At 38.4% G+C, this 26,144-nt stretch overlaps 1 protein-coding gene across 8 annotated transcripts in view; it reads right to left on the bottom strand.

Moving 5' to 3' along the window:
• LOC117343560 (band 4.1-like protein 5) overlaps window positions 1–26,144 on the bottom strand; it is a 78,542-nt gene that overhangs the window by 28,175 nt on the left and 24,223 nt on the right. For all 8 annotated transcript variants that reach the window (XM_033905980.1, XM_033905981.1, XM_033905979.1 and 5 more), the window contains exons 2-11: window positions 19,624–19,728; window positions 17,221–17,263; window positions 16,805–16,883; window positions 14,794–14,891; window positions 13,424–13,544; window positions 11,901–11,988; window positions 1,317–1,405; window positions 1,140–1,209; window positions 730–899; window positions 127–318 (exon numbers count right to left, since the gene is read on the bottom strand). In XM_033905980.1, coding sequence (XP_033761871.1) covers window positions 127–318; window positions 730–899; window positions 1,140–1,209; window positions 1,317–1,405; window positions 11,901–11,988; window positions 13,424–13,544; window positions 14,794–14,891; window positions 16,805–16,883; window positions 17,221–17,263; window positions 19,624–19,728 — 1,055 coding nt within the window. The remainder of the gene's footprint in view (window positions 1–126; window positions 319–729; window positions 900–1,139; window positions 1,210–1,316; window positions 1,406–11,900; window positions 11,989–13,423; window positions 13,545–14,793; window positions 14,892–16,804; window positions 16,884–17,220; window positions 17,264–19,623; window positions 19,729–26,144) is intronic.

The following is a 26,144-nucleotide window of genomic DNA, read 5'->3' as shown; positions in this document are numbered from 1 at the left end:
GATCCATATCTTTTTTAGAAATAGTACTAGGGATGTTAAAACTCTGTATGGACCAAAATCAATATCTATAAGTGTAAATAATTGATGTTAGAATTCATAAATAACCCTACACTACCAAACACATACTGTTGTCTGTCTTGTCGCTCGGCAGATACTCGTTTCTTTGCGTCTCTTTTCTCCTGTTCTCGTTTCATGGCTGCCTCTCTTTCCTTCTTTTCAAATGTCGGTCGCCGGGAATAGCGCTGACTTCCTTTACGTTCAAATCGTACACTGCGCCGTGCTCGACTTACAGAAGACGTTTGATATTCTGTCCTTCCACTTTAAAAGAGTAAACAAAACATCTTAAAACAAAAAATCTTTTCACAGGAAAAAATCTTAATAACCAATGTAAGTAACATACAAATAACTTTAGACAATTAAATATCCTCTACTATAATAACTGTATAAACTGACCATCTATTCTATTATACTTTTTGAAGCCGTGTGATGGTATACCTGTATCAGCAGCTGGGTGAGGGTATACCTGTATCACCTGTGTGAGGGTATACCTGTATCACCTGTATCACCTGTGTGAGGGTATACCAGTATCACCTGTGTGAGGGTATACCTGTATCACCTGTGTGAGGGTATACCTGTATCACCTGTGTGAGGGTATATCTGTGTCACCTGTGTGAGGGTATACCTGTATCACCTGTGTGAAGGGTTTACCTATACCACCTGATGACTTACCTGTATCGAAACCTTGACCCCATTCTGAAGAAATTCTGTCGAGTGCCTGGTCCCTTTACTGGCCCCTTGAGACGGAAGAATGCATGATGTTCCAGTGCACACTTCCACAAATGTTTGCATGCCTTTTCTGTGGTGATACGGAACACAAAAGTGTGTTCTTGTTCTCTCCCCTAATAAAACATGAATCAAAATGATAGACTACTTCCTTAGTCAAACGAAGACATATTGCTTGCTGAACATAATCATAAAAAAAAAAGTTTCCTTACTCGCAATTCAATACAAACATTTCTTCGAACACAAAAACTTCTGTATGGTTGAAGAAGAGAAACAGACAATTTTATGATCCATACATTCTATTCAAATTTAACCACAATCAAAGTGCATTACTGATAGCTGATTGTACACCATACCTCGTTGTCATCCTCGACCACAATCAGAGTCAGGAGTTTACCGCGAAAGTCTAATTTTGTCATTTTAGGCCTGAAATGGACAAAATATCATGTTTAGTTACTTGATGATATATAGGAGATAAGCTTCAGAAAATTCAGTTTGAGAGCGTGAATTTGATATTATGGATCTGTACGTACCAGAAGAAAAGTCCGATCTTTGCTGTGCCCTCGTATACCAATATCCCTGTTGGAGTGAGACCTAACTTATATTCTGATCCATCGCGGCCCTGAAAATGTGAAGCGGAAAATATTGTAACTATTTCAAATCCTGGAAATGTCTGTCATTAACAATAAATAGACCAGAATTACTCTCAGATTACATATATGACACTTTACCTCTAGAATTCCTGTAACAGTGATCTCCTTCCCATAACAGTTTTTTTTTATAAAAATAAACAGAAATGACTGACATGTACACCTTTGTGGGTTAGGCTTACATCTTATTTGTAAATTTGTCAAAGATATCATGATCCGTAGTCTGTAAGATGTCTAATTCTAACCCTTAAAGATGGCAGCAGGGTGATGAGGATAATATCAGTATTTTTACTGAACTACAACTGACGTGGATTGGCTTATTACAAGACATGGGATTATTACCAGACATTGGATTATTACCAGACATTGGATTATAACCAGACATTGGATTATTACCAGACATGGGATTATTACCAGACATTGGATTATTACCAGACATGGGATTATTACCAGGCATGGGGTTATTACCAGACATTGGATTATAACCAGACATGGGATTATTACCAGACATTGGATTATTACCAGACATGGGATTATTACCAGACATTGGATTATTACCAGACATGGGATTATTACCAGACATGGGATTATTACCAGACATCGGATTATTACCAGACATGGGATTATTACCAGACATTGGATTATTACCAGACATGGGATTATAACCAGACATGGGATTATAACCAGACATTGGATTATTACCAGACATGGGATTATAACCAGACATGGGATTATTACCAGACATTGCATTATTACCAGACATGGGATTATAACCAGTTATGGGATTATAACCAGACATGGGATTATTACCAGACATTGGATTATTACCAGACATGGGATTATAACCAGACATGGGATTATTACCAGACATGGGATTATAACCAGACATGGGATTATAACCAGACATGGGATTATAACCAGACATGGGATTATTACCAGACATGGGATTATAACTAGACATGGGGTAATTATCAGACATGGGCTTATTACAGGTGTACCAGTATGGGCTTATTACCAGACATTGACATATTATATAATTACCATACATAGGCTTCACTGTCTGACAAATACCAGTTATTTGTGTGTTAGAATGACCTAGTATCTATAACACTGGTAACTGTAAAAGTCTGAATTTTGGCGAAAAATCTGAGTTTTAAAATACATATCTGAATTTCAGCCGAAAAGTCTTAGTTTTTCAGATATACATTTTATATTCTGATAAGTTGGGGGAAACTCAGATAAGTATTATGAAATTCCGATTTGCATGCTGGAATTCAGATATGTTGGGTAAAATTCAGATGTTTTCTTATTTGTGCCCTCGGGCACCCCTTCTTGCCGGCGAGAGCAGCACGGGGTTTCACACCTCCCGCGGAGCCGGGTGTTCATGGTCCTCCGGCACCAGCTTACCTTTACCTGTGCTGTATAAATCATCCGCGTGTGACTCGATCGGTCACCAATATAGACTATCCTACATCGGTCGCTGTAAACTTCAACATTACGGCCGGTAAAGTGTTTTATTTGTGATTGTCTTCGTCTGTTTTTAGTGTAATGACCAGTGTCGTTGTTCCGTGTGTTGCGTGTTTGATACTTTTCTACCTCCGATAAGAAAAGATCTGACTGGTGCAGTGATGCAATCGGACCGACGACGTTTTGTACAAGGGCATATCACAATCGACAACCAATATCTCTTATTTCCAATTGGTATCTAAGCTTAATTAAAATGATATTCTCAATAAATCTGTTCACGTGTTGTGATCTGTTGAAACAGTCGGTTCGTAACGTAAGTAGCCGCCCATATGTACAGTACTGTGCAGTGCGTAATTAATAAAAATCGTGTGTTGATACCGATATTCACACTGTTATCGACCTAATATTAACTATATATGCGCTGATCAGCATACATTTAACGTAAAAAACGGACCCAATCCCACATTGTATCCTTATTTTTGTGTGTATTTTCCATCCGTTCGATAGCTTGTTGTCACATGACTAGTTATACGTCTGGCCGAACACAGCGCCAGCAGGCGGTCTATTTTAAGACCGATCAAAAGGCATACTTACGCAGTGTGTCGCCGTAAGTGTCGTGTTCTCTTTGACATTTTCATAATTGTCTTAGGGAGCAGGTTCGTTATATCATAATTGTGTTTACGTTAATATAACACTATTGCCATTTTCTTGTTTCAGGTGTCCGAGAACTGAAAACATCAAACCAACTTTCTTACCAGTTGCCTTTCCTGTATCTAGCCCTGGCGATTCTGACTATCTTTGTTCAGTTCAAACACACTCTTAGAATTTGATCATTTTTGAATAATTTGATATGTGCATCGTGTAAAATTTTGACAAATTTCTTGATATACTGGGACGTATATTCTAAACAAGGGCCCAATGGGCCCAAATCGCTCACCTGCAATGCAGTGATCTTTTCATATATGGATCCTGCAGTTATTTGAAAGCATGCTACAGGACCAATATAATAATGTCTCTCTGCACTTTGGCTTTTCACTTAAAGTCATTTAAAGATTTAAGCATACTTGATCGACGTGACCTTGAATGCGAGTCAGGGTCATTCATTTGAACAAACTTGGTAGCCCTTTACCCCAGCATGCTACAGACACAATATTAACTCCATGGGACTCTTGGTTATTGAGAAGAAGTCGTGTCAAGATTTTAGCCTTTTTGACTCCTGTGACCTTGAATGAAGGTCAAGGTCATTCATTTGAACAAACTTGCGAGCCCTTCACCCCAGCATGCTACAGGCCAAATATTAGGTCTCTGGGACTGTTGGTAATTGAGAAGAAGTTGTTAAAATTTTTAGCCTTTTTGACTCCTGTGACCTTGAATGAAGGTCAAGGTCATTCAATTGAACAAACTTGGTAACCTTTTACCGCAGCATGCTACAGACCCAATATCAACTCCCTGGGACTCTTGGTTATTGAGAAGAAGTCGTTTTAAAATTTTAGCCTTTTTGACTCCAGTGACCTTGAATGAAGGTCAAGGTCATTCATTTGAACAAACTTGGTAGCCCTTTACCCCAGCATGCTACAGGCCAAATATTAGGTCTCTGGGACTGTTGGTTATTGAGAAGAAGTCGTTTAAAGATTTTAGCCTTTTTGACTCCTGTGACCTTGAATGAAGGTCAAGGTCATTCATTTGAACAAATTTGGTAGCCCTTTACCGCAGCATGCTACAAACCCAATATCAACTCCCTGGGACTCTTGGTTATTGAGAAGAAGTCGTTTAAAGATTTTAGCCTGTTTGGTCCCTGTGACATTGAATGAAGGTCAAGGTCATTCATTTGAACAAACTAGGTAGCCCTTCACCCCAGCATGCTACAGACCCAATACCAACTCCCTGGGACTGTTGGTTATTGAGAAGAAGTCGTTTAAAGATTTTAGCCTTTTTGACTCCTGTGACCTTGAATAAAGATCAAGGTCATTCATTTGAACAAACTTGGTAGCCCTTTACCCCAGCATACTACAGACCCAATATCAACTCCCTGGGCCTCTTGGTTATTGAGAAGAAGTCGTTTAAAGATTTCAGCCTTTTTGACTCCTGTGACCTTGAATGAAGATCAAGGTCATTTATTTGAACAAACTTGGGAGCCCTTTACCCCAGCATGCTACAGACCCAATATCAACTCCCTGGGCCTCTTGGTTATTGAGAAGAAGTCATTTAAAGATTTTAGCCTTTTTGACTCCTGTGACCTTGAATGAAGGTCAAGGTCATTCATTTGAACAAACTTGGGAGCCCTTCATCCTAGCATGCTGCAGGCCAAATATTAGGTCTCTGGATCTGTTGGTTATTGAGAAGAAGTCGTTTAAAGATTTTAGCCTTTTTGACTCCTGTGACCTTGAATGAAGGTCAAGGTCATTCATTTGAACAAACTTGGTAGACCTTCACCCCAGCATGCTACAGACCCAATATCAAGTCCCTGGGTCTTTTGGCTATTTAGAAGAAGTCGTTTAATTTTTTTTTAGCATATTTGACCCCTGTGACCTTGAATGAAAGTCAAGGTCATTCATTTGAACAAACTTGGTAGCCCTTCACCCCAGCATGCTACAGACCTAATATCAACTCCCTGGGACTCTTGGTTATTGAGAAGAAGTCGTTTAAAGATTTTAGCCTTTTTGACCCCTGTGACCTTGAATGAAGGTCAACGTTCTTCATTTGAACAAACTTGGTAGCCCTTCACCCCAGCATGCTACAGGCCCAATATTAGGTCTCTGGGCCTTTTGGTTATTGAGAAGAAGTTGCTTGAATGGAAAAGTTGACGCCGGACGGACGGCCGGACGGCCAGACGGCCGGACGGACGACGGACGCCGCGCCACGGCATAAGCTCACTTGCCCTTCGGGCAGGTGAGCTAATAAATGGTATACGTAAATATTATACCGACACATATAATGTATCATGCTAATTTTCTGAATAGTACTTGCATGTGTATCGTTTATCGTAATGTTAATACTTTTGTGAAATGTAACAGGACGGGATATACGCATGTGGGTTAATGTTGCGTCCCGGTTTGTTGCTCATTAGTGTATTCATGTAAAAAATACATTGTTGTACATTGTTGCAACTTGTACATTCCAATGACGTCACATTGTTTACAGATCCCGCGTTGTGTCTGCACTGCCTGACACGAAGGCTTCATTCTGTGTTTTTTAGTGTTTTTGTTAGTTTTCTTACAATTCAATTGACCAGGTATGATTAAACAACCCCAATAAATATGAGGTGTGAATGTAATTTTAAGTTTAAACGGCATGTTGCGAAAAATACTTCAAGTTTCACTTTGACAGTGCATTCGTGATCGGAGCTTCGATCGGCTGTCATGGCAACGACGAGGACGGTGGTTTTATCACAGTGTCGAATTTACAAACTTGCATGTACAGCCGAAAACGTCTAACTATACCTTATATCTTTGGAAATCATCTGTAAATAAGTATTTGAATTAATTACGATCCATTACATTCGTTTATTAACGTTTGTTCTTTTCTATATGCCGATTTCGATACTTAAAACACTGAAGAGTTCCAATATTGGAGAATGAACATTAACACTTGCTCTATAAATCGTTCTAGAGCACCCGACTACCCTAAATCAATAACTATGAAACAGGTAAGAGCGTTAAGGTAATTGTATGAGAACAACGAAAAATGCTGTACATTCTTACGAAAATGACAAACATCGTCAAAATTACCTAAAAAATAGTCAATTAATCGGCACTTCTTCAATTAACACCAGTTTATAACGCTGTTATGTAACCATACTTGAATAAATAGAAGAATGTACAGCACTTTTTCCTAGTTTCTTAGCACGATGAATAAGTGCATCATATTTGTTTGTACGACAAAATACGTTGGTCGGGTGCTCTGGCCATATTTACCGACCAAGTGTTAATGTAGTCCTTCGTGCCGGTCACGTGACCACGCGAGAACAGGAGAACCGACGAAAACATCCCGATAAAGACGTTGGACACCTAACATTAAAATCCGATCAAGAAAACAAACAGAACTTACCGGGAAATCATTAAATATTGAATTTACATGAAAACATGACGATTTTTGTTCTTTTTAATTATAAATGCAACATTAACCCACATGCGTATTGTTCATCAGGATAACTTTCTATTAATAATGGGCCGTATTTTACCATATTGGGTCACATTTTGATAATTCATTAAGCAGAACAGGACGAAGCGCACAGCGTACGACTATTAGATTATTTCTCTTATATATTTATATAACAGGATATGTGTTGCATAACATTTTGACAATTTTCTTCATATACAACAATTTGATAAAGCTCCACATGCTAACGATGTAATGTAATTGGTCTCTAGGCCAATATAAAGGAATGAAAACCAAAAGATTATTTTATGTAATGATTCGTCGATGCACAGGACTTAGAATATGCCGGTCAATTTGACAACTTCGTTAAAGCTGAAATAAATGCATCTTCCAAATCCGAAAATAATTAAGGAACGACTTAACCAAATGTTGGTATTTTTTTGTGAGTAGAGTAAACCACATCTGTATAGATTTACGGATACGAGTCGGAATGGGTAAGTGTCGTCTGATAAATTAGTCGTATGGGATTTGAATATACAATAGGTTTTTGAATGCCTTTATTTATCACCGTTAGTTGTTACGTCAGTTGTTCCACGGACTTTTGATTAGATACGTGTCCGTAATAGAACATAAAACATTAGAAACACAAATTAACTTACCGAACTTGTTGAATTATTATAGTGTTCCATTTTGCAAGTATTATATGATCGATGTCGCAAATGTCCACTTTTTTATTAGTGTGAAGGGCTTTCGTCGTAGGGGCTAATGTCCCGGGGGCTAATGTCAAGTGCGGGCTTTTGTCCGTACCCCGTTTGAGTACATAGCAGGGAGCGGTAAAACGGCTGTAAAACGTCAACATTGAATTGTCTGATATATGTGAAAATATCCCGTTTCACAAATGATGTAAAACTAACAGAAATATGTTATTTTCGTGGTTATATAAATAACTTTCTGCAGTTACGAAAGCGCCAACGCTATCAAAAATTACATTTACATCAGGTCAGAAAAGAATGTCTACCGGACGTACCTGACACCTGCACATGGAAAAGAAAAGGTTAGAATTATTACTTCAATGCATGTGCTCATGTGTACACATACTTTTTAACATGTAATTACATAATCATAAATACATGAAACTTTGATGTAATGAATATAAAAATACACTCTCCAATCATCGTTGTTTATCAGCCGTTCCACGGTTGAACCTGTATATATATGATTTTGTGAATATGTTAAATAATATGTCTGTACTCTAAACTGATGAGCTAATTCGCTCAAAGTCCTAAAGAACTTGAACTGGATGTACCTGACACCTGCACATGGCTAATGTGGCCACCCGTGGATAGCGCTTTGACAGGTAGGTAGAGTACCTTTCTAAAGGACGCCTCAAGTCCGTTTGATCTGATTCGAGTACAGGTAAGGGACATAGCTTGGAGCAATCAGATAATCAAGATGCTTATTGATTAAAACAGCAGTTGTTATTGATGATACGCAGGTGAGTTAAGCAGCTCGATATCAGCATCTCGTTTTCTTCTTATGTAACATTGATCAAAATATATAATCCACACATGCATATACATGACCCCTCCCCGGGTCCTAGATTTCGTTTGTCGATAATTAACAGTCGATTCAATTTACGTTAAAACGTACTATTTTCAGTCAGGAGTATGGAAATTTGCCACCCGACATTGTCACTTCTAACCGCTGGCCTCAGGTTTGGCCGAGTTTTGTGGGGACTGTGGAGAAAAACAGAAACATTTGCTTCATAGCAAACTTTTTATTTGGCTATTTAGTTATATCATTTGTACACCACCCAAGATGTTTTCTAATTAATTACAAATTACAATAGGCGAATTAATAATCGACCGAAGAGTTCATAAACATAAGCAACAATAATGTTCCGTTGTTTATCTACTAAACTTGTGTAATTATTCCGTGTTTTATGTCTATATGTCATATTTTATAATTTTAATTGTGTCAAGACAGAGACGCGTTATCTGATATTCACGTCTCGGGTCCAGGTAAATTCGTGCAAAATACAAGTCTTCATACACGCACTCTTTCTTATTCCATCACTGTCCCTAAAAAAATGAAAGATAATACTAAATACTGTTTAATCACTTAACAGTTCGCATTTATCTTAAGTATTTATCTCGGTTAAATACTTACTGTAGATTATCGTAACGAATGTTTGATCAAAGTATTACAATGGGTCCTTGCTATGGGAATCCACGATACATCCTTAATTTGTACCGGTTTGCATATCGGTCGTTAATCCATAATTCGTTTTACCAATTTTGCGAACTTTATTGTTAAGGTGAGGAGTTTTCATAAGCAAAACGTTCATGTACTAGATCATCGTTTCAAATATGGTGTGGTCACTGCCCTAGTCAGTTACAATACACAACCTCTGCTAGTCCAGATGACACTGATTACAAATTATCTTGTTCACTGGACCGTTGAGAAGTCGGCGTGCCATCGACAATGTCGCGGTGTCGAGTTCTACAATAATATAAATATAGGGACAATTGTATAGGCAGGAACTCATCACACACCCATGACATATGAATGCATATTTAAACAAATTTCAAGACCATGAGCTGTGACAAGACTACTATATTCTGTATGTATCCTGGAATCCTTCATACTGTGTTGCTTTTGGAAATGAATTGAATTACGTAATATCCTATCTCGAAGGTAAAATACAGAAGAGTCTTTGTTGAGCTACGGGGAGAAATGGGTACTTGCTGTGGCGACATCCCGTAGGGAATGGAGACCCATATTTTATCGACTAAATCAGTATCCCAGGGTTAAGATGAAATGTTCGTTCATGTATTGTATGAATAAAAAGATAATCTACACGTAACGTTTCGGATTTTATTAGAAGATTTGATATCGGTAAAATGATTCCGGTTATGATTTTATGAGTTTAACTTTATGAGGGTCGGGAGTAAAACACGTAAAATGAAAGCAAAATGACGCTTATAAATCCAGATACATTTAGAAAATTATATAAAAAAAAAACGTTATACAATTTATACGTCCCATTCTATTTGTAAAATTATAAAAAAAAAAAAACGTTACACAATGTATACGTCCCATTCTATTTAGAAAATTATCGAAATGTTGCAGGATATATCAAGAACAAAATCTACATGGCACACCATTTACGTCTGTCCAATTATCTTAAGAAAATGATCAAATTTTCACCACTCTCTACCCTCGATTATATTAAAAATACAAAAACAAAAAACAAAAAAAACAAAAACGCCCCGCTATAAATCACGAAGAATTATCAAAATGTTGCCAATATATATTCGTACCGATACATTAAGAAACTTTGATGCTCGAGTTCTATTCAGAACATCATCAAAATGTTACACGATATATACGTGCGATTCAGAAAATTATCGAAATATTTTTCCACGATCTAAAATATATATTTAAATGTGTATCTCTGTTGTATTCGGCAAAGTATAAAACATATTGTACGACATACATGTCGTGAAATGAGTCCTGATATGCCCCATTATTTTATAAGCAGAGACGTATATAAAGGTCACATGTATGCGATATATACGTCTACGTATTTAGGAAATTATTAAAATGCTACAGGGTAAATATGTCAAATAATGTTAACGGATATAGGTATACAGTATATATCAAAGTCAATAAATAGCAAGCATCGTTCAGGCCAGGCACAAAGAAGAAACTGCAACTGGTTCGGAATTTGGTCTATTTTTTCTGCAACCGTATTACAGCCATGGGATACCTGAAACAAGAATATAGTAACTGTGTTATATATACGTCAAAACAAATATACGATTAAGTTGTTCACAAAGACTAACATTTTCCAATCTCGCCAAATAATCATTAACAAAACGATGGTTCTGTAAGAAATATAAAGAACAGCAGCGACACTTACGGTAGGTGATTCTGTTTGTACTGGTAGCTAGCTGGTAGCCCATGACAGACGTACGGCTTTTGATCGGTCCTAAAATAGACCGCCTGCTGGCACTGCGTACGGCCAGACGTATGACTATCATGCGACCACAAGCCATCGAAAGTGTGCGAACAATTTATTTGGGTCTGATTTTTCGTCAAGTGCACATAAATAATGTTTGGTCTATAACAGTGTGAATATCGGTATCAACACACGATTTTTATTAATTACGCACTGCACAGTACTGTACATATGGGCGGCTACTTACGTTACGAACCGACTGTTTCAACAGATCACAACACGTGAACAGATTTATTGAGAATATCATTTTAATTAAGCTTAGATACCAATTGGAAATAAGAGATATTGGTTGTCGATTGTGATATGCCCTTGTACAAAACGTCGTCGGTCCGATTGCATCACCGCACCGTGCAGTCAGATCTTTTGTTATCGGAGGTAGAAAAGTATCAAACACACGCAACACACGGAATAACGACACTGGTCATTACACTAAAAACAGACGAAGATAATCACAAATTAAAACACTTTACCGGCCGTAATGTTGAAGTTTACAGCGACCGATGTAGGATAGTCTATATTGGTGACCGATCGAGTCACACGCGGATGATTTATACAGCACAGGTAAAGGTAAGCTGGTGCCGGAGGACCATGAACACCCGGCTCCGCGGGAGGTGTGAAACCCCGTGCTGCTCTCGCCGGCAAGAAGGGGTGCCCGAGGGCACAAATAAGAAAACATCTGAATTTTACCCAACATATCTGAATTCCAGCATGCAAATCGGAATTTCATAATACTTATCTGAGTTTCCCCCAACTTATCAGAATATAAAATGTATATCTGAAAAACTAAGACTTTTCGGCTGAAATTCAGATATGTATTTTAAAACTCAGATTTTTCGCCAAAATTCAGACTTTTACAGTTACCAGTGTAAGTTACCCACCATCACAGAATGCATGTCCACACCATACATCTCTAGGTACTTGGCTTTGTTCAGGTAGTTGAGCTCGGCCATAGCTGGAGTCTGGCCCCTGAGGAATATAAAGAAACTAATTATACATTGTAAAATGGATGATTTAACCGACATTAAGCACCTTCATATCAATGCCGCCATTAAGTTAACCGACATCAAGCACCTTCATATCAATGCCGCCATTAAGTTAACCGACATCAAAAAACCTAACGGTACCTTGTCTATTATAGAGAATTCCAGGGAAATTCAGCATATTCACAGGAAAATGAAAAGCTAAACTAGCATGGTTCACACGAGGATGAATAGCTAAACTAGCATGGTTCACACGAGGATGAACAGCTAAACTAGCATGGTTCACACGAGGATGAACAGCTGAACTAGCATGGTTCACATGAGGATGAACAGCTAAACTAGCATGGTTCACACGAGGATGAACAGCTGAACTAGCATGGTTCACACGAGGATGAACAGCTGAACTAGCATGGTTCACACAAGGATGAACAGCTGAACTAGCATGGTTCACATGAGGATGAACAGCTAAACTAGCATGGTTCACACGAGGATGAACAGCTGAACTAGCATGGTTCACACGAGGATGAACAGCTTAAGTAGCATGGTTCACACGAGGATGAACAGCTGAACTAGCATGGTTCACACGAGGATGAACAGCTGAACTAGCATGGTTCACATGAGGATGAATAGCTGAACTAGCATGGTTCACACGAGGATGAATAGCTGAACTAGCATGGTTCACACGAGGATGAACAGCTGAACTAGCATGGTTCACACGAGGATGAACAGCTGAACTAGCATGGTTCACATGAGGATGAACAGCTAAACTAGCATGGTTCACACGAGGATGAACAGCTGAACTAGCATGGTTCACACGAGGATGAACAGCTTAAGTAGCATGGTTCACACGAGGATGAACAGCTGAACTAGCATGGTTCACACGAGGATGAACAGCTGAACTAGCATGGTTCACATGAGGATGAATAGCTGAACTAGCATGGTTCACACGAGGATGAATAGCTGAACTAGCATGGTTCACACAAGGATGAACAGCTGAACTAGCATGGTTCACACAAAGATGAACAGCTTAAGTAGCATGCATATGGTTCACAATCAACTTCTGCATCATTTTTGAAATATTTTGCCCTCTCATAAAAAAACACCACCATAAAAGATAATTGGACAGCGAAATGTCTGACTTTTTATTTTGCATATAGTATGAGCTGGATACCAGACATTCAGAGACAGAAGGAAGTACATCAGGGCATCCAGTAGACCCTTGAGAGTATGTTTTTGACTCCACAAATTGAGATCTGACTCTTGGGTTTGAAGGGACATGTCTATTTGACTTATGTTTTGACCCTTCAGATTTCTCAGAAATAGTGATTTGACTTCAGAAATTGCAAAAAGTCAAGGGTCAACTGAATGCCCTGTACATAATTATCAGAAATATTGATTCAGGATGACGGTATGTTACAAACCTGCAGGTTTTAAATTGTTCCATCATGGCCAACTCCATTTCCTCTGTCTGGTGTGGGACGAAGTGGAACTCCGATATAACACCGGGCGTGTGCACTTCTGCGTCATAGTCACCGAGCTCAGCTGTCAACACAAACCACATATCAATAGACTTCATTCTTCCGAATATACTTTCTTTTTGTTATAACTGCCGCGAGAAACATCATGACCAAGATGAACCATATTTTTGCATAATAACATTACTCCATCTCTTTATATTTCAAGGCATTTCAATAATTTGTTCATCAATTTGAATGGGTCTACAGATGTATAGACCGAAAACTAAATGTTTATGGTTCATTCAGAATGTATCAGTGTCTTGTTCAATCCTGAAATATTTTCCAAAACTCTTCATTACACCTTCTGTCTATCCCAAATCCATGAGGATGTGAAACTGTTGCTGGAGACAGTTTGTGTCCTGACATACATTATACTGACAATTAATATGGGTATACATAAGTATCCCCTCCCTGACATACATTATACTGACAATTAATATGGGTATAAATAAGTATCCCTCCCTGACGTACATTATACTGACAATTAATATGGGTATAAATAAGTATCCCCTCCCTGACATACATTATACTGACAATTAATATGGGTATAAATAAGTATCCCCTCCCTGACATACATTATACTGACAATTAATATGGGTATAAATAAGTATCCCCTCCCTGACGTACATTATACTGACAATTAATATGGGTATAAATAAGTATCCCCTCCCTGACATACATTATACTGACAATTAATATGGGTATAAATAAGTATCCCCTCCCCGACGTACATTATACTGACAATTAATATGGGTATAAATAAGTATCCCTCCCTGACGTACATTATACTGACAATTAATATGGGTATAAATAAGTATCCCCTCCCTGACATACATTATACTGACAATTAATATAGGTATAAATAAGTATCCCCTCCCTGACATACATTATACTGACAATTAATATGGGTATAAATAAGTATCCCCTCCCTGACATACATTATACTGACAATTAATATGGGTATAAATAAGTATCCCCTTCCTGACATACATTATACTGACAATTAATATAAAGATAAATAAGCATCCCTCCCCTCACTGATGTACATTATACTGACAGAGCAATTTTGGAAGTTTGTCTTGCCTATGAAGACTGCAGCACATGTATAAAACTGTCCATGAACTTAGCTTCCTGAGAAACAAAACAACAGCCCCTGGAACGGACCGAGCCACCTTGGCTTGCATTATACATGCTCTAATGAATGAACTATAGCGAATCAGAAATGGATATATTTTAAAACTGCCCTAACATCAATCTTTTCACTCATTACTTACATTGGAGGGCAAAGCCTGATAATTCTACTATGGTATCAAAGTTGGCTTCAAGTCTGCCGGACAGAAGATCATTTTTTAACTGTAGGAAAAACTGATATCTGAAAAAATAAAAAAACATTGACTCTTTAGAAAATCCAGATTAAGTAAAGCCTTAGGATTGATTGCTACCTTTCTCAAAATGAATATTCAAGGAAATGAGCTGAAGGTCACTTTTTAGACATCTCAATAACACATGAAGGAAATAACAATAGTTTTTTTGTATTCTGATATTTAATATTAAGATAAGCTTTCATTCTGCCTCGGACACATATTGTTGAGGATCAAGATTTTGTGGAAAAATTTTCTAACTTTTTTAACATTAATTTATAAAACATAAGGTTACATTACAGTAATTAACTAATCATTAATTGAAAATCAATCTGTTGACATTTATTGTTTATAACTGATCATTGATCTCAATCAATTTCCCACACATCCCCGACAGCACACTGACTTACACAGCCTTCAGACACACACCCCTGACAGCACACTGACATACACAGCCTTCAGACACACAGCCCTGACAGCACACTGACTTACACAGCCTTCAGACACACACCCCTGACAGCACACTGACTTACACAGCCTTCAGACACACACCCCCGACAGCACACTGACTTACACAGCCTTCAGACACACACCCCTGACAGCACACTGACTTACACAGCCTTCCGACACACACCCCTGACAGCACACTGACTTACACAGCCTTCGGACACACACCCCTGACAGCATACTGACTTACACAGCCTTCAGACACACACCCCTGACAGCACACTGACTTACACAGCCTTCGGACACACACCCCTGACAGCACACTGACTTACACAGCCTTTAGACACATACCCCTGACAGCACACTGACATACACAGCCTTCAGACACACACCCCTGACAGCACACTGACATACACAGCCTTCAGACACACACCCCTGACAGCACACTGACTTACACAGCCTTCCGACACACACCCCTGACAGCACACTGACTTACACAGCCTTCAGACACACACCCCTGACAGCACACTGACTTACACAGCCTTCAGATACACATCCCTGACAGCACACTGACTTACACAGCCTTCAGACACACACCCCTGACAGCACACTGACTTACACAGCCTTCAGACACACACCCCTGACAGCACACTGACTTACACACCCCTCAGACACACATCCCTGACAGCACACTGACTTACACAGCCTTCAGACACACCCCCCTGACAGCACACTGACTTACACAGCCTTCAGACACACACCCCTGACAGCACACTGACTTACACAGCCTTCAGACACACACCCCTGACAGCACACTGACATACACATAGCCTTCGGACACACACCCCTGACAGCACACTGACTTACACAGCCTTCAGACACACACCCCTGACAGCACACTGACTTACACAGCCTTCGGACACACACCCCTGACAGCTCACTGACTTACACAGCCTTCAGACACACACCCCTGACAGCACACTGACTCACACAGCCTTCAGACACACACCCCTGACAGCACACTGACTCACACAGCCTTCAGACACACACCCCTGACAGCTCACTGACTTACACAGCCTTCAGACACACACCCCTGACAGCACACTGACTCACACAGCCTTCAGACACACACCCCTGACAGCACACTGACTCACACAGCCTTCAGACACACACCCCTGACAGCACACTGACTCACACAGCCTTCAGACACACACCCCTGACAGCACACTGACTTACACAGCCTTCAGACACACACCCCTGACAGCACACTGACTTACACAGCCTTCAGACACACACCCCTGACAGCACACTGACTTACACAGCCTTCAGACACACACCCCTGACAGCACACTGACATACACAGCCTTCAGACACACACCCCTGACAGCACACTGACTCACACAGCCTTCGGACACACACCCCCGACAGCTCACTGACTTACATAGCCTTCGGATACATAATTATATCAGATATCTACCTTGTAAGTTCCTCATGTAAATTGTTGGGGTCGGATGGGTAGAATTTGACACGGAATCGGAATGTATAGTGTGGTCCAACTGTAAATATATCCATGAATTCATGTTAGCATAGTCTGTATGTATAAATATTGTCCTTCACCATCAACATTTAACCATGTTTTAATCAACAATTTATGGTTTATATAATACACATCTTCTCGTTTATTATAATACAAATCACTCTAAGTTCAATTTTTCGTTTATTATAATACAAATCACCATAAGTTGTTGAAGTGTTGAGAAATCATTAAATGTGTAGATTTCTTCAATCAATTTAAGTATAATTTAAGGTATGAAAATGAAACTATTGCTTTTTGATCAATTATTTTGGATGGTTGGTATTACTGGTAATATAATCTTGTACTTGACAACTTACTTTTCACCTGCTTCTTGATCTTTTTAGTCGGGTCTAACCAGTGCTGGAAAACAAAGCAAGGACTCATTAGAAACCACATCATCATTTTATGTTTAGAGTGATCATAAGAAACTGTACAAGGACATAATTGTCAAGATTTCCACAATTAAATTGGACAACATGCATAAAAACATGAAACACATGACATAGCATTTAGAATCATTACATGTATTAGTGTTCAGTCATCAAGTTCCTGTGAAAGTAATCAACATAATAAGTAACAAATCTACCAAGCAAGTTTCATTAAAATCCCATTATTCCTTCAAAAGATATCTTGCAGAAAGCAATCAGCCAATCAGATCACAGCAGCCTCATTAAATGTGCACGGAATATGCTGACAATCGAACTTGAGTGAGGAGTTTAGGTTATAAGACTACCAAGCAAGTTTCATCAAAATCTGATCATTCCTTCAAAAAGATATGCATGTGGGGAAAGCAAATCAGGACGGATGGACGGACGAATGGAACCCATTTGTATATCCCCGCTAACTTTGTTGGGTGGGGAATAATAAGCATTTTATGTTTGGGTGATCAGTAGAAACTGTATCATCATTTTATGTTGAAACAATTGACTGTATAGCTAGACGAGTGAACTAAGTAGTAAAACACGATGTTAAACAACATAAAACTTTAACATTTTGTTTCACTGGTCCAGATTCCTTATCTAGTTTTAACAAACAATATTTTAAATGTCAAAATTTTTGTCATGTTTCTCTTCCAATTTATATATTCCTTAAAGGGACATCACGGTAAACAAATTTTTATTTTGTATTTTTTCATATTATTGGGTATATCTTTAAAAAAAATATCCTTATGAACAATAACCATTCGAATTTGATGATATATGTATTTAAAAAACATCAATTATTAATTATAAAAAGGTTATCACAATTCGTTGATCAATAGTCTGAATATGCAAATTTTGTGACATATACGACAACACGCATGCGCACAACACACTAAAACACCTGAAAACAAAAATGGCTTCCAATGTGAATCGACTGCGGTTGAAAACGATAACAGCTTCCGCAATGAAGAGAATAATTGGAAAATGGGTCAAACACAATCCTAGAATTAAACTGGGGAAGCAGTACAATACAGTTCAAACATGAAAACAGCAGTAATACGGACGCTGCTCGTATTCTGCTTGATTGCTGGATAGTAGGTCATGACAATCTCGGTAATATTTACACAAACTCGGTAATATATAAATACAGTCTGTACCAGTACATCGCTACTGTCACTATACTATATGTACGGTGTTTACACTTATTTACACATAAATATATGTGCCGGAATATATACAGAACGTGTTATTAAACATTTAAACCACGGTATAATATCGTTGTCCAACTAATCCAATTCGCCTTGTAAACTATCGTGTGTTTGTGTTGCCTCGATTTCAAAACAGTTACGTGATGATTTAAAAATAATTTCCGCGCTAAATTTAGAGGGGGATTCCCAACTAAATCAAGTGGTCAAGCTGGACATGAAGATCGACTGTGAACATTGGGACAGCACAGAAACATAACTGGAAAGGAACAAAACACGTACATTCATTGAAAATTACAACGTTTTTACCGTGATGTCCCTTTAAACACTGGTGTGAGAGTTGTAGTTAGAATCCATCTAAATATATAGGTTAATTGGTGTGAGTATCTTGACTGATTGAACAACATTTTGTAATTAGGTGAAGCATTACTAATTTGACCTAATTTTGTCGGTACACACCACGCCACCATGTGAGTACCTTATCAGATAATATAAGTTCCTGTATATATATATAGGTCTCTGTTATTAAGTGATGGTTGTCTATGTTATTTCTCCACTACACAATGAAACATTACAGCATCATTTGCTGATAACTAGTCTAGGTAATATGGGAAACTTCCAATCTGACATATAATTACTCATCTGACCTTGACCTTTTGGTTGGTCATGATCACCGGGTCGTAATTATATATGACAGCAGATTAATTGAGACACTGACCAGTAATTAGTTTGTATTTCCCTTGTCCTTGACAATTATGTGCTATTTATAGATGCGTTATTTGTAGTAGCTTCACCACTGCCTGCGTTGTTCATAAATAGACCTTGGCCTGTATTGGTGTGTTAACATTACTGGCCAATATGTGCTATTTTTTATTTATCCTTGGCTTTGACCAGCACATGTTATTTATATATTTACCTTGACCTTGGTCAGCAGTGTTATTTATAGATCCATCTTAACTTAAGCCGGGCCATTATTTGCTATTTATAGATTCACCTTGACCTTGGCCAATATAGATGTATTACTTGTAGTAGATCTACCTTGACCTCTGCTATATTCTCGAGAGGTGGTACTCGGTCTGACATTGTTACTTACATTGACATTATGGTGGTCCGTATACTGTAATCCAAAGTAATCCTTCTCTACGATATCAAGGTGATAGAAAATCTGCTCAAACAGTTCTTTGCCTTCAGCTTTTTTCTGAAAATAAAGAAAACAGTTGCAAATCACTTGATAACACTGTAAAAATCAATGTTTATGAATGTAAATAAAAAGTAAATAAACAACCTCACCATGAAGTATGTCATAATGCTAATAACTTTGTGAGAGGTATCAGAATTGTACTTCAAACTTCTGCCTGTCACAGTGTCGATCACTACTATATCACATGTACAGTCCTCACATAACGATGAGGATCAAATCAATACAAATATTCTTTATGCTTTAAATTTATTATTTTTTAGTTATGGCAAACATGATTCACAGACAAATCAATTTTTTTACTGTTTGCTAAGACTACCCATGAAATAAAGGAAATTCAAACTCTTCAAAATTTCGTTATTTCATAGTATCATACAGGACAGACAAACCAAGGAACAAGAATGAAGAGGTCCCTTTAATAACACTACAGGGGAATAAATAGATTTTCAAAAAATATCAACTCAAAATATTCTTTTAAATGTGACTAGCCTGAAATTAAGATGACTGCTTTCAAGACCAAGGTTACATGTATGTACAACACAAAAAGTGTACCAGATTGCTTAAAAGTGAGCCATTACAAAATATATGTGTATTATGTGTAATGACTTCTCCCCAGGTGAGATGACTTAGTACATTAATCGGTGGTATATAATTATATAACGACCAGTCTTATCTACACTCTACCTTATCAGGCAATAACACAGGTTGGCTGTCTTGTGAATCGGTACAATTTTATAGATTTGACATAACACTGGTACAATTTTATAGAATTGACATAACACATGTACAATTTTACACTGTGACATCACACTGGTACAATGTTATACTGTGACATCACACTTGTACAATGTTATACTGTGACATCACACTGGTACAATGTTATACTGACATCACACTGGTACAATGTTAAACTGACATCACACTGGTACAATGTTACACTGTGACATCACACTGGTACAATGTTACACTGTGACATCACACTGGTACAATGTTATACTGACATCACACTGGTACAATGTTACACTGTGACATCAAACTGGTACAATGTTATACTGTGTCATCACACTGGTACAATGTTATACTGACATCACACTGGTACAATGTTACACTGTGACATCACACTGGTCCAATGTTACACTGTGACATCACACTGGTACAATGTTATACTGTGACATAACACAGGTACAATGTTATACTGACATCAAACTGGTACAATGTTATACTGTGACATCACACTGGTACAATGTTATACTGACATCACACTGGTACAATGTTACACTGTGACATCACACTGGTACAATGTTACACTGTGACATCACACTGGTACAATGTTAAACTGACATCACACTGGTACAATGTTACACTGTGACATCACACTGGTACAATGTTACACTGTGACATCACACTGGTACAATGTTAAACTGACATCACACTGGTACAATGTTATACTGACATCACACTGGTACAATGTTATACTGACATCACACTGGTACAATGTTACACTGTGACATCACACTGGTACAATGTTAAACTGACATCACACTGGTACAATGTTACACTGTGACATCACACTGGTACAATGTTTTACTGTGTCATCACACTGGTACAATGTTACACCGTGACATCACACTGGTACAGTGTTATACTGTGACATCACACTGGTACAATGTTATACTGACATCACACTGGTACAATGTTACACTGTGTCATCACACTGGTACAATGTTATACTGTGACATCACACTGGTACAATGTTATACTGACATCACACTGGTACAATGTTACACTGTGACATCACACTGGTACAATGTTATACTGACATCACACTGGTACAATGTTATACTGTGTCATCACACTGGTACAATGTTATACTGTGTCATCACACTAGTACAATGTTACACTGTGACATCACACTGGTACAATGTTATACTGACATCACACTGGTACAATGTTATACTGACATCACACTGGTACAATGTTATACTGTGTCATCACACTAGTACAATGTTACACTGTGACATCACACTGGTACAATGTTACACTGTGACATCACACTAGTACAATGTTATACTGTGACATCACACTGGTACAATGTTATACTGTGTCATCACACTGGTACAATGTTATACTGACATCACACTGGTACAATGTTACACTGTGACATCACACTGGTACAATGTTACACTGTGACATCACACTGGTACAATGTTATACTGACATCACACTGGTACAATGTTACACTGTGACATCACACTGGTACAATGTTATACTGTGACATAACACTGGTACAATGTTATACTGTGTCATCACACTGGTACAATGTTATACTGTGTCATCACACTGGTACAATGTTATACTGTGACATCACACTGGTACAGTGTTATACTGTGACATAACACTGGTACAATGTTATACTGTGACATCACACTGGTACAATGTTATACTGTGTCATCACACTGGTACAATGTTATACTGACATCACACTGGTACAATGTTACACTGTGACATAACACTGGTACAATGTTATACTGACATCACACTGGTACAATGTTATACTGTGACATAACACTGGTACAATGTTATACTGTGACATCACACTGGTACAATGTTATACTGACATCACACTGGTACAATGTTATACTGACATCACACTGGTACAATGTTATACTGTGTCATCACACTGGTACAATGTTATACTGTGACATCACACTGGTACAATGTTATACTGTGACATCACACTGGTACAATGTTATACTGACATCACACTAGTACAATGTTATACTGTGACATCACACTGGTACAATGTTACACTGTGACATCACACTGGTACAATGTTACACTGTGACATAACACTGGTACAATGTTACACTGTGACATCACACTGGTACAATGTTATACTGACATCACACTGGTACAATGTTACACTGTGACATAACACTGGTACAATGTTACACTGTGACATAACACTGGTACAATGTTACACTGTGACATAACACTGGTACAATGTTATACTGACATCACACTGGTACAATGTTATACTGTGTCATCACACTGGTACAATGTTATACTGACATCACACTGGTACAATGTTATACTGACATCACACTGGTACAATGTTATACTGACATCACACTGGTACAATGTTACAAAGAGACATCACACTTTTACACTAGGGGATCAGGTGACAGGAGGCCTATTTATGGGGATAAATATGGTTCTGAACTTTTACATAAATCATCTATATTTGAGTATCCATGGATATGGTTCTAATCCCTTACAGTTGGGGAGGGGGCTTATATGAGGATAAAAAAGGTAATATACATTCATGCAAACCTCTATCTATTAATAATATCTTAATATTAACACAAACCTGCTTTATGCTGAGGGAAATTACCCTGGGAAATACAATACATATATACCTGTAGGTAGACTTTGGAATGAAAATGAAAATTTGTCAAGTACAGTATTGACAAAATCACACAGACCTTCATCATAAATATCTTGTTTCGCCCTACATAAAATTTTGTTTCCAATATTATGCTGTAATTTTGGAAAGAGTCCAAGAAGTTAAGAAAACTAAACAAGAGGCCCAAAGGGCCTTAACGGTCACCTGAGATTTGAAATATTTCAGTTAATTTAATTGACCCTTTTTGACCCCACCCATCAGTCCTTGGGGTCAGTCAGGGCCAATATGTGCATATCATTAAGCTGTCATCCCATGCTGATAATTTTAAGAAAGTTAGAATGAATTCCAATAGAAATAAAACAAATGATTGTCAAAAATATGAATTCCCTATATAAACTATAGCAAAGTTTACCCTCTCCCTAGGGGCAAACTTGAGACCCCAGGGTCATGAAATTCACAATTTAAGTAAAACACCATGAAACCCTTCCTTCTATGAAAAGTATTTGATTCTATTTTATATAGGTATTGAGAAGAGGATTTTTGAAATTTCAGTCAATTTGACCCTTTTTAGCCCCGCCCATCAGCCCCTGGGGGTCAGTCAGGGCCAACATATGCATACCATCAAACTGTTATCCAATGCTGATAATGTTGACCAGGTTAGAATGAGTTCCAATACAAATCCAACAAATAATGGTCAAAAATGTGATTTCCCTATATAAACTATAGTAAACTTTACCCCCTACCCAGGGGCAAACGTGAGACCCCAGGGTCATGAAATTCACAATTTTGGTAAAGCACCTTAAGACCCTTTTTATTTATGAAGAGTATTTGATTCCATCTTATCTGAGAGTAGAGAAGAAGATTTTTGAAATTTTAGTCAATTTGACCCATTTTGGCCCCGCCCACCAGCCCCTGGGGGTCAACCAGGGCCAACATGTACATACCATCAAACTGTCATCCCATGCTGATAATTTGAACCAAGTTAGAATGAATTCCAATAGAAATCCAACAAATAATAGTCAAAAATGTGATTTCCCTATATAAACTATAGTAAAGTTTACCCCCTCCCCAGGGGCAAACGTGAGACCCCAGGGTCATGAAATTCACAATTTTGATAAAGCACCTTAAGACCCTTTCATCTATGAAGAGTGTTCGATTCCACCTTATCTGAGAGTAGAGAAGAAGATTTTTGAAGTTTTAGTCAATTTGACCCTTTTTGGGCCCGCCCCTCAGGCCCCTGGGGGATGGGGACCATATAATTCACAATTTTAGTTGAACTTTAGCCATAGAAGCTCCCTGCCAAATTTCATTGAATTTGGTTCAGTGGTTTTGGAGAAGAAGTCGAAAATGTAAAAAGTTTACGGACGCACGACGGACGACGACGGACAAAAGGCGATTAGAATAGGTCACTTGAGACTTCGTCTCAGGTGACCTAAATACATATAAATATTGAGGCTTCACAATAGGTGACATCCATAATATACTTTTACACAGTTGAGGCAAAACAATCTTTTAACACCTCTTAATTATTCCCAGGCCAGCAATGGTAGAGTATAATATTAATTATTCCCATCAATGGTAGTGTATATATTAAATCTATAGGAGTCTACATCTATAGGGGTCCAGACCTATAGGGGTCTACATCTATAGGGATCTACATCTATAGGGATCTACATCTATAGGGGTCTACATCTATAGGGATCTACATCTATAGGGGTCCAGACCTATAGGGGTCTACATCTATAGGGGTCCAGACCTATAGGGGTCTACATCTATAGGGGTCTACATCTATAGGGGTCTACATCTATAGGGGTCTACATCTATAGGGATCTACATCTATAGGGGTCTACATCTATAGGGGTCTACATCTACAGGGATCTACATCTATAGGGGTCCAGACCTTTAGGGGTCTACATCTATAGGGGTCCAGACCTATAGGGGTCTACATCTATAGGGATCTACATCTATAGGGGTCTACATCTATAGGGGTCTACATCTATAGGGATCTACATCTATAGGGATCTACATCTATAGGGGTCTATATCTATATGGATCTACATCTATAGGGGTCCAGACCTATAGGGGTCTACATCTATAGGGATCTACATCTATATGAGTCTACATCTATAGGGATCTACATCTATAGGGGTCCAGACCTATATGAGTCTACATCTATAGGGATCTACATCTATAGGGATCTACATCTATAGGGGTCTACATCTATAGGGGTCTACATCTATAGGGGTCTACATCTATAGGGATCTACATCTATAGGGATCTACATCTATAGGGGTCCAGACCTATATGAATCTACATCTATAGGGATCTACATCTATAGGGATCTACATCTATAGGGGTCCAGACCTATATGAGTCTACATCTATAGGGGTCTACATCTATAAGGATCTACATCTATAGGGATCTACATCTATAGGGATCTACATCTATAGGGGTCCAGACCTATAGGAGTCTACATCTATAGGGGTCTACATCTATAGGGGTCTACATCTATAGGGGTCCAGACCTATAGGGGTCTACATCTATAGGGATCTACATCTATAGGGGTCTACATCTATAGGGGTCTACATCTATAGGGGTCTATATCTATAGGGGTCTACATCTATAGGGTTCTACATCTATAGGGGTCTACATCTATAGGGATCTACATCTATAGGGGTCCAGACCTATAGGGGTCTACATCTATAGGGATCTACATCTATATGGGTCTACATCTATAGGGTTCTACATCTATAGGGATCTACATCTATAGGGGTCTACATCTATAGGGGTCCAGACCTATATGAGTCTACATCTATAGGGGTCTACATCTATAGGGGTCTACATCTATAGGGGTCTACATCTATAGGGATCTACCTCTATAGGGATATACATCTATAGGGATCTACCTCTATAGGGATCTACATCTATAGGGGTCTACCTCTATAGGGGTCTACATCTATAGGTATCTACATCTATAGGGGTCCAGACCTATAGGGGTCTACATCTATAG

This window comes from Pecten maximus, chromosome 15 (assembly GCF_902652985.1).
Source record: "Pecten maximus chromosome 15, xPecMax1.1, whole genome shotgun sequence".
Classification (NCBI taxonomy): Eukaryota; Metazoa; Mollusca; class Bivalvia; order Pectinida; family Pectinidae; genus Pecten; species Pecten maximus.
The sequence above is the reverse complement of the archived record's forward strand: the minus strand, read 5'-3'. Positions and strand labels throughout refer to the sequence as shown.